General features: G+C 45.2%; 1 protein-coding gene across 4 annotated transcripts in view; it reads right to left on the reverse strand.

Moving 5' to 3' along the window:
* The window catches only part of LOC146811683 (E3 ubiquitin-protein ligase TRIM69-like), a 174807-nt gene extending 165002 nt beyond the window's left edge, over positions 1–9805 (reverse strand). For all 4 annotated transcript variants that reach the window (XM_085618664.1, XM_085618663.1, XM_085618662.1 and 1 more), the window contains exon 1: positions 8691–9805. In XM_085618664.1, the coding sequence (XP_085474790.1) occupies positions 8691–9641 (951 nt within the window). In that variant the 5' untranslated portion in view covers positions 9642–9805. The remainder of the gene's footprint in view (positions 1–8690) is intronic.
* Between the last annotated feature and the right edge of the window lie 653 nt (positions 9806–10458).

Genomic DNA, 10458 nt, shown 5'->3' on the forward strand with positions numbered 1-10458 from the left:
CTCAAGTGTCCAATGACTGTTTGGTCGTCCCACTCAGGCCTTTAAAAGCAATCATGAGCTCTTGCCCGTTCGCAATGCAGGCTGCATTACAGCCTGTATGGATTACATGCCCATCCCTCCGGCACCTGGCTGCATGACTTGTCCCATTGCAAATTGCCAATCCCACCACTGCATCGCAGCGTGATTGACTCAGGGGAGGGAGCCTGGCTGCATACTTCATTTTCATGGAAGACGACGCAGAAGAGCAGGAGCTATGAAGACACGTATTAGAGGTAAGATTTCCCTCAATTCATTTTTAACACGCATTCGCACGCACATCCCTGGGTCCATGCACCATCCAGTGTCCTTTAGGGCTTTTACCACCTACCAGCTGTCCAGACCCCCCCCCCGCCGCACTGCTCAATGTTGACTGGTATGCGCCCATGCACAGTGGGCATACCACTCGTATGCCGAAGGCACATGCGTGGGTGCGACGCATGCCATGATATTGCATTCCATTCCAATGCATACCAAAACTAGGCACATTGCAACAGTAGAGTAGGTGTTGCATAGCGGACACATGCAGATCACTGTTCTCACTTCAGTAGTGCAAACCAAAACTAACCTTAGCACAACAAACCCAAACGTGAACCCTGGAATTTCATTTTAGAACCCCCAAAAGACACCCAAAAATCACATTGGAGACAAATGCACACCTCAAATTTTTGTACCCCAAAACACCCCCCAAATTTCATAATTTACCCCAAAAACCACCCCATTTTTCATACCTCGCCCCAAGAAAACCATTTTTCATATTTTACCCCAAAAGCACCCCAAATGTATCCCATTACTGACCAGAGAATGCATTTTATTCAAATGCGAAGTTAAGGCACCCGCGTTGTCATACTTGCATTGTTCACTGCCTGCGTTGTAATGGTAGTCTCCTGTGCAAAGGGCAACCCATTGTCTATATCATTTGCGTCCATCTGTCCACGGACCATGCTCAGCACCACCTCTAACACTCCAACGCTACAGCGTCTGCACCCTCCTCGGCATGACAACCCTGTACGCCAGCTCACCTGCCAGGACCAACCTCTGCTCCGTACCGGACATCACCTTCGCCATCAGTGACGGCTGCAGTTTAACCCCCAAGGGGCACCCAGGCCATCAAGGAGGAGGCATTGCCATCACCTACAGAGGCACACTCAGACTGACCACACACTCTAATGTGCCACGTGTGAGCATGGACCACGTCAAGTCCCAGATCAAGCCCAAGAACATCCTCTGTGTCACCCTCCTGTGCAGGCCCCCCGGGCCATGGCCCCTAGTTCTCCAATCCCATTGTGGAGCTCATTGCACACCAGGGTCTCCCTTCCACCGACTACATACAACTCTGAACTCATATTCCACCTGGGCTACCCCAGTGACCAGAGCACCACCCCCTCCTGTCACCGACGTCAGACGCAAGCAGCAAGTCACCTCAAGAGGCACATTGCAGGACACACGGTTGAGCACATCACCTCAGTCAGCAGGTACTTCAACTACAGCCACAACGGACTCTCCTGGCAGTACTATCATTGAATGAATCAAGTCTTCACCTTGCCCAACGGATGCCAGCACCATCACACCCCCTCGCAGCTGGATCAAGGCCACCACACAACGTCTCAGCAACTCCCTCAGCACCAACACTTTGCCAATGCTTCAAAACGATGACAGCAGCGCGGAACCACCACCGATGAACCTCCAACGATGCCAACATTCAGGCACCCCTCATGAACGGCACTGCGTCAGTACCTTGCGCCTGCCTGATGGCAGGCGTGAGGGTGAGGCAGTGCCACAGGGATAGGCTGGCCCCATGCATTGCTGGAGTTGCATCATGGTTGTGACACGACTGCAGCAATGCGTGACTTTAGCACACGTGGATACGTCAGGATTCCGGACGTTTGTCATTACTTGCGTCATGGAGCGCTGTCCAGTGATTGCAGCACATCCATGTTGTCGCAAGGAGGGCGTAGTGAGAAGTGTTAACGCGGTCTTGTCGCAGCGCAGCAACACTTAATGACTGGGGCACAGGTATGCGCACTATCTAATTGATTGTGCGCATTCCTGCACTGTAGTTGTCTCGCAGGGCAGCGCTGCAACATTGCTTGCAGTGCTGTCCTGCACCAAAAGCTGCATTGATGAGGCCCCAATAGTGAACACCATTTTTAAGACCTGCTTTTTTCTGGTCTTAGGTTCCTGCAGCTAACGGCCTTAGCGAGAATTTTTTTTTTCTATCACTTCGCGGGTCCGGGCCATCCTTGATCATAGGGCAAAGTGGTGTTAGCGTGAGTTGTGAAATTGAGAGGGAACGCCTACCTTGCATGTCATTCGCGATAAATATCAGTGGCATGCTAGGCGATGGAAATTCTGGCCTCTATCGCCACATAGAGGTTACTAACGCCTGTTAGCGACAGCTTGCTAATAGGGCAATAAAAATATCACCCCTTTAGCGTCAAAAAAGTGCCGCTAAAGCGGCGATGAGCCCTTGATAATATGCCCCGGCATTTCATAAGTTTACGAACACCAAAAGATATCTACAAAATTAAAGAAAAATAGATTTGACGAGCCCTCTCAAAAGCAATTAATATGATCCTCAACAATACTGGTAGCAGTTCCACATGTTTCAAAGCCATATGCGTTTCAAACACATTCATGGCCACTGTAGTGCAGGGTAGCACTGAAGCACATACTTGGAATTAAAGAGCTCCACCTACATCTACAGAAGCGTCACCTATGTTTCAAATCCAAAGTGGAAAATCACAGTAGAATATTCAGTGTCCAAACAAACGTGCTATCGAAATGAAACAAACATGCAACGAAGAGGGATGAAAGCGATACCCAGTGACCACAAAAACAATTTAGAATAATCGCTGCCATGGTACAATGCTCGCCTGTTCTTAAAACTTCTAACGAAAATCGAAGGTTAAACAGTGCAATCACTGTGTTTAATCACGATACCTGAAATTTGGGGCTCCGTCAGGGTATCTGGTAAATAAGATGAAAATAATGTGATGGAATGTAGAAGGGTGGAGTGATCGGGTCAGCAAAGGGGTTTAAAATACTTGGGGATTACGGCTGTTAATGCGGTGGACGAAATTCCTCTCTGCAACTTAAAAGGGTAGACAGGGAAGTGGATATATTGCTCGCTAGGTGGAAGAACTTGCCCCTAACAATTTATGGACATGTTAACTTGGTAAAGTTGACAATCCTCCCTAAAATAACGTCTCATTAATAGCATCTTCCTTACCTTCCCGAGGTCAATTATAGATAAAATACAGAGGAAAATAGTGAGTTTGATTTGGGCCTCTAGAGGGGCCAGATTGGCTTGGAAAAAGCTTAGACGTAAGCTGGTCAAGGGTGGCTTGGCTCTCCCGGATCTATACCTGTACTCTCTAGCATTCGTTTACAAATATCAAATGCTGTTGGGAAAGCCTGATAAATTCTACCTGGGGTACTAGGAGAGATGACGGGGGAGGTGGCTGTTTATGGATTTCTATACAAATTTGGTGCACCCAAGTATTTTAAAAAGGTGCGATTGAAGGTTCTCAATTCTGCACTTTTTCTCTGGTATAGGGTAAGAAAACTTGTGTGTAGGTTACTATTCTGATTTCGTACCAATATGGGATTCCCCAGGAACTCCAGACTATATGAAGGCCCAGCCGAGCCTCCCATTACGCCGTAACGGGATGGTTACCTGGGGGGATTTGATGGTAATGTAAGGGTTGTTACCCTGGGAAGTCCTCAGAGTGAAAGTGTGGGGGGGGGGACGGGTTATCTAGGTTTAAGTATGTCAAACTGTCCTCCTGGTTTTTGGCCTTGAAGGTGGACATCGGGGGAAATTAGGAATTAGAGTCCTCTCTCCAGGACAATAGATCTAAAAAGAAGGAGGTCGCTCTATGGTATTGGAGACTCCTGAAAGCAGACAAAAATAAAAAAAGCTCAGGATCAGCACATACGGTGTGAGGAGCCATCTTCCAAGAGGTGGACATTCAGTCAATCCGGTGTGACTCTTTGAAATTACTATATTCAGTTGTCAAACCAGCGGCGAAATCACTTTCACTATTAATAGACTATATTGGACACCTTCAAAAATTGCTAAATTCGGCCCTTCACACCCCCCAAGGTGCAGAAAGTGTGGTTTTCTAAAGGCAAATGATCAAAAAAAAAAATCAATCGCCCATGATAAAAGCGTTTTAGTCCAGCATAGAGGCCACTACTCTAAAGGATAGATTTGAGGCAGTATGAGTCAAATTCACAGTTTGTTCTCTTGAGTAGGGATGTGATAACACCTTTGAGTAGGGAGCAGCGAGGCTTTTTGTTCTATTTGATGCTATTGCACGGAGGGAAATCTGCAAGAAGTGGGCAGATCCATCGACCCCGGAAGTTGCAGAGTGGATTAAAATGGTTACATGGGTGTGGCGTTCGCATCTTAAATGCACAACAGGAAGCACAGATGGGGTATGGGCTGCCCTCTCCAGATGGAGTGGGCTTTAGTGTAAGGTCTGGCCTGAATGAAGGTTGCACCTATGATTACACCTAGGTACAACTCTGGGTAGAGGCCCCCTGCCCAGCCCGAGTGGAGGGGGCAAGAGCGAATGCATTGGACCGCAAGGTGCACAGATAAAGCAGCCCGAGAGTTGCGGACGCCTTTTGTGATATGCGAGGACAAAAAAAAAAAAAAAAAAGTCTATAAAACGGGCCTGGAAAATAAGGGTCTGAACAGAGTACCATGTAACAGTAGGCAACAACAGCTTCCAATGCATCTTTAGTGTGTTAGTGGAACGACAAGACAAACAATGTTCATTTCCCTCTCCATTCATAAAGCAGCCTGGCTGCTCACTCTACGTGTACTTGCAACTCAGACACAAGCAAACGCGCTGACTGGATAACAAATGGGATTTTTTATAGCGTTTCTATCAACGAAAAGCTGTTGGACGATACAAACACGGATGGCCAGCCCTTTTACCAAATGCATAAAGCTAGCTGAACCACAGCTTCCAATGCTGAAAGAGGCCAGTTTTAGTGTATGTGTTTGCATTTTGTGCCATTGGTTGTATAATGGCGCAGGACGGGTTCTAGGATTTTTTGGGGCCCGGGGCAGAGTGGAGTGTTCGAGGCCCCTCTAATTTACATGAGTGACACCTTCAGGGCTCAGACTCCTCCTGGGCCTCAGTGCCCCTCTCTTCCACCTACCAGCACCTCTTTCACAGCTCATATCAGACTGAAGGTGAGAGAATAGCTTGGGGGCTGAGAGTTAAAACTGTGTAGACTGTAAAGGTCTGACAATGGGTGCCCTGCAGCATCTCTCAATGGGCAACCAGGCAGGAGGCCTAATGGCAGGACACACCTGCAATTAAGCCTCCTGGCAAATGGCACAAGATGAAGTGACCACCTCCCATAGGCCTTCCCACACCATACCCAAGGCGCCCAGGGAGGGGGGGGGGGTCCCCTCCAGTAAGCCCAATTGCTAACAGACACAATTCTTCAATGGGATCGGCAGGGGTACAAGAGTTAGGTTTGGTGGTGTGTTGCACTGGTGTGGGACCCCATGCTGGTGGGCTGCAAGCGAGGCCCTGGGCAGCTGCCCATGCCTAGCGACAGCCCTGATGGCAATAGCTTGTCAGGCCGCCGTCTTTAAGCGAGATGTCAAAATCTTGGTCCCCTCAGAATTATAAAAATATGGTCAACTGCCAGGTATATTTTGCTGTGAAAGATGACAATCCTAGCTAGTTGACACGGCACGCTTTCAAAACTTGGCAGGCTGACATTCACCAAATTGTGAATGCCCCTGTGGCCACGTTATAGGGAAGCCTCCTGCAGTGTGGGAGTGGTTTCAACGTTTTTATTTTTTAAATAATTTTTATTGAGGGTATATAAGGTATTAAAACAGTACATAGCTTAAAAGAGATGTAAGAAATAACATATCAGAAAGTGATCACATCTTCTGAAACAAGGCAATTTCTTATTAACAAGTATCATGATAATGAGAAATATTGTATAAAGCGATAAGTAATACAGATGAAGTTACATCATAAAAGAATGTTTCTATAATAAATGAATGTTTCAACGTTTTAACCAGGGCGGATTTTCCTTTCCCGCCCGCTCTGTGAATCAGCTGCAGCATCTAAAAACCTTCATGTAATTGCATAAACAAGGAAGATGCCAATGGTACCCAAAGAGATTGTAGTTCAGTTCAAAAAGCTTTTATTCGGTTTGTATTGATACAACCATATAAGCTAAACAGTAAAATACAATAAAATATTATTTCACATAACCTTAAACAGTTTATAAAAGAAATTATTCCTGAACCAGCCTTAAAAAAAATACACTATTATACATAAATACATCAATTAATAAACAATTACAATATCAATTTAAAAGTTAAATATAACATATGATGCAGAAAGAAAAATGACCTGTGCATAAGTGTATGTTTGGCCATAAAACAAAATTATCACTATAATGTACATCTTTTACCATTCTGTAACAATTTCATTGTTTTAGTTCCTGCACAATAAACGTTGATTTTCAACAAAGTAGGGTATTCCCTCACTGTAGTAAGGTGACTTGTGCATGTGTGCAAATTTGGCCATAAAACACAATTTTTACAGTATTTCATAATATGGATTTCCTGGCAGCTCTACTTTTCAATATAAAATGTGCGACATGAAAACAAACCTCTGGGCTCTCAAGAGAACATAATAATTTCATAGCATCAACTGTTAAACGAATATTATATTTTAAAAGGATAGGCTACAGGTAAAATTTCCTTAAAAATACATAAAATTTGCTAAATAACAAAAAATGACGGCAACTCTGTTTGGAAACATTGTCACAGGGGCATTTTGTATTAGGACCTTTCCCAATTGTGAGGAAGGATACAAGATGGTGGGCATTAACATCAATGGAAAACCCTAGTTTCACTAAACCACTTATAATAACTCTAAACATCAGTAATACTGCACCAATAGCCCATATAATTACATTTTTATCCTCGTTTTTCAATAAAGCAAAATTAAAAACAAATGCATTTGTATAACATAGCATGTGTATTTGTAAAGCACACGTTCATCCAGAAGGCTATCTTGGTGCTGAATAACCGATGTTTATTATTACCACTTAATGGTACTCATTTTATAGACCTCAGAAGGATGAAAGGCCGACCCACCTGAATTTCAACCTGTGACCATGAGGTCAAACATAGGCCCCTACAGTGGACGCATTAGTCCACTGAGCCACTAAACCAGGTATACCATCTATAATGGAGACTTAAGCAGAAATTTCTATTGAATCAACAGATTAAGAATCCACCCAAAATTGCATGGATAAATAAACTACAAATAGCTTGAATACCTCATGCGTCTACAATAGCTAAGCTCATCCAGAATCTCTCCCCATCAGTGGGCATAATCTGAAGGTCCCAGAAACAGAAAGTGCTTAAGTGTGCGATGTAAGGTAGGCAACTGAAAAGCCTAGACACCGTATTAATATGAGTAGGCATACTAGGAGTGCTACTTTCGACACTACTAAACCACTTCTCTGGCCTCACCCAACTTCTCTACACAGGTAATACTACAACCATTCATCCAGGCCTACTGCCATGCCTCGCGTCCTGACCTATGCATTCCGGGGCAAATTTACTATTAGACAAGATGAGCAAAAGTTGGCTGGACCTGGTGACACGAGGCCTCCCTTTCGATCCCACGCCCCCCTGGGTCTCATTACTGTTTTTGAACAAGTATTTCTACATGCTCGAAAAAAACAAAACTGCTGTTTAAGGCTCAGCTACTGCACCTCCCACTTCACCCGATCCAAAAATCACAAGAAGCAGAAAAATACTGCATAAAAATTGGGAGAAAAAAGTCAAATTAGCTAGCAGCAGAGGAGTGGAACAACAGACTAAACGGCAGAAAAAAAATATAATAAACTGGATGCAAATTAATAAACTAATAAAAGTGAGAAAATATGGCAAGAAAAACAGTAGAAAAATAACGTTCAAGTTGAGTGATGAAGTGAGAAAACGCACAACAAAAGAGTAAGCATTACAAGTGTTCCAGAAAACAGACTAAATGAAAAGAAAAAAATCAGCAGGAAAAAAAGGGAAGAAAACGGTAGAAACTGCAAAAAAGGGGCCAGAGCTTAAAAGCAACAAATGAGAAAAATGAACGCAGAAAGAAAAAAAGCAGAATAAACAATCTGGACTCATAGGTTAAAAAGGGGGCGTGCACTACCTCTTGCAGGAATCTGTGTGTAATCCGCACGATAATAGTTCTAATTTATTCAAGAGATAGTTGGGGATTTAGTTAATATACAGGCTGCAGAGTTCTGCCCGTAGGTCTCAGGCTCTCATTTACAGAAAACTAAAGCAGTGCACATACTGGCGATGGACATTCGTGCTCAACATCACTGGTCACACTATAAGTAGCTAGCTCCCTACTAGAAGGAAAAACATACGGTAAAAAACAATTTCCAAACATTTACTCGTATAAATACATTAAAGTCGAACCCAAATCCCTCTTAACTTCCAAATCAATTTAAAGTCTCGATTACTATTCTACATAAGGCCCACAAACCAATCCCTCTATTAATCCTGCCTCCAGCCCTTCGGCCTTGTTAGTGACTGACTCCCGCGCATCCTGTACCTCGTCCCTTTTTATGGGGAAACTCACCCTTGGTGATGCAGGGCTGGCTCTCCGAGTCGCTGGAGAGAGTTGTTGAGATCTTTTTGCAGGCGGTGGTGAACATTTTGGAGAAAGCTGTTGAGATTTTGGAGAAATTGGGCACTTTTGAGAAAGTTGGTGGGGTTTTCTGGAAGGTGTAAGGGGCCAGCTAGAACGGCACTGTGGGGAAAGGGCTTGGGATTTTGAAGAACGGCACTGTGGGGAAAGGGCTTGAGATTTTGAAGAACGGCACTGTGGAGAAAGGGCTTGGGATTTTGAAGAACGGCACTGTGGAGAAAGGGTTTGGGGTTTTGGAGAAAGGCACTGTAGAGAGAAGGCTTGAAACTTTGGAGAACGGCACTGTGGAGACAGGGCTTGGGATTTTGGAGAAAGGCACTGTGGAGAAAGGGTTTGGGATTTTGGAGAAAGGCACTGTGGAGAAAGGGTTTGGGATTTTGGAGAAAGGCACTGTGGAGACAGGGCTTGGGATTTTGGAAAAAGGCACTGTAGAGAGAAGGCTTGAAACTTTGGAGAACGGCACTGTGGAGACAGGGCTTGGGATTTTGGAGCAAGGCACTGTGGAGACAGGGCTTCGGATTTTGGTAAAAGGCACTGTAGAGAGAAGGTTTGAAACTTTGGAGTGCGGCACCGTGGAGACAGGGCTTGGGATTTTGGAGAAGGGCACTGTAGAAGGGGGGTTTGGGATTTTGGAGAGGTTTGTTGGGATCTTTTGGAAGGGAGGGACTTTGGAGAGAGTTGTTGGCATCTCATTGAACTTGAAGGAAGGCCCTTAGGAGAGAGCTGCTGGGGGCTCGTGGAAGGCGGAGGGGAACACTTAGCAGGGAGTTGTTCGGCTGTTATGGAGGATGCCACGGAACATTTAAGCGGAAGTAACTGCGCTCTCTCGGTAAGTGGAGGTGGGCAGTTTGGAGAGGGTCTTTGTTGTATATTGGAAGGCATGGGCGGTCCTTAGGAGAGGAATCCGAGTTTGTATAATTTCTCCGGAGAACACTGCTACGGGAGCTTCCCTTATGAGGCGTCGTGACGCGATCGCGGATTTTTCTTTCTAGAATAACCTACTGGCGAAAGCGGGACGCCTAGTACAGATTAATACAATCGCGGTTGTCTGCCCATCTGTTTGACGGTTTTACTTTTTTTGCCCCAATTTAAAACATCACGTGAAGAGAAACACATTGCAGGTGTGGCTTTAAAACATGCCCAACTGACTGTCAAAATAAAGAGGTATGCCGCCCGACTAGCTGCGATAAAAAGCCCCACGCGGGTACCGCAACGACGCTGATTTGACATTTAATTAGACGATCCTAAAGAAACATAGATAAAAGCTGAGCTCCTACGTTATCAACGGGGTTTCCATCCAGCACTTTACTATTTAATACTTTTAATCTAGCGTTAGCGCGTGGTATTGGATCAAAAACTACAAGTTACTAAATAAATACAGGGATTGACTGGCCCGTCTGTGCACAGTTCCCGCCGTAGAATTAAACATAAAATAGATGCTTTCTGAGAGTAGTAGCCGTGGTGTAGAGTAATTGAACCTGCTGGATTAGAGTGCCTGCACGAGCACAATGATTATAGGGCACATTGACAAGGGCTTTATCTCCGCTTTTTTGGCTTTAACCCTTTCGATGCGCATGACGGAGCGGATCCGTCATGCGCGTCGGTCGCGCTGTGCGTATGACAGAACTGCTCCGTCACGGCCACGCCCGCTCAATAGAACCTTCAGCACGGCGCGGTAATCCGCGCCGCGCTGAAGGGG

The sequence above is a fragment of the Triturus cristatus genome, chromosome 7 (assembly GCF_964204655.1).
Source record: "Triturus cristatus chromosome 7, aTriCri1.1, whole genome shotgun sequence".
NCBI classification, from domain to species: domain Eukaryota; kingdom Metazoa; phylum Chordata; class Amphibia; order Caudata; family Salamandridae; genus Triturus; species Triturus cristatus.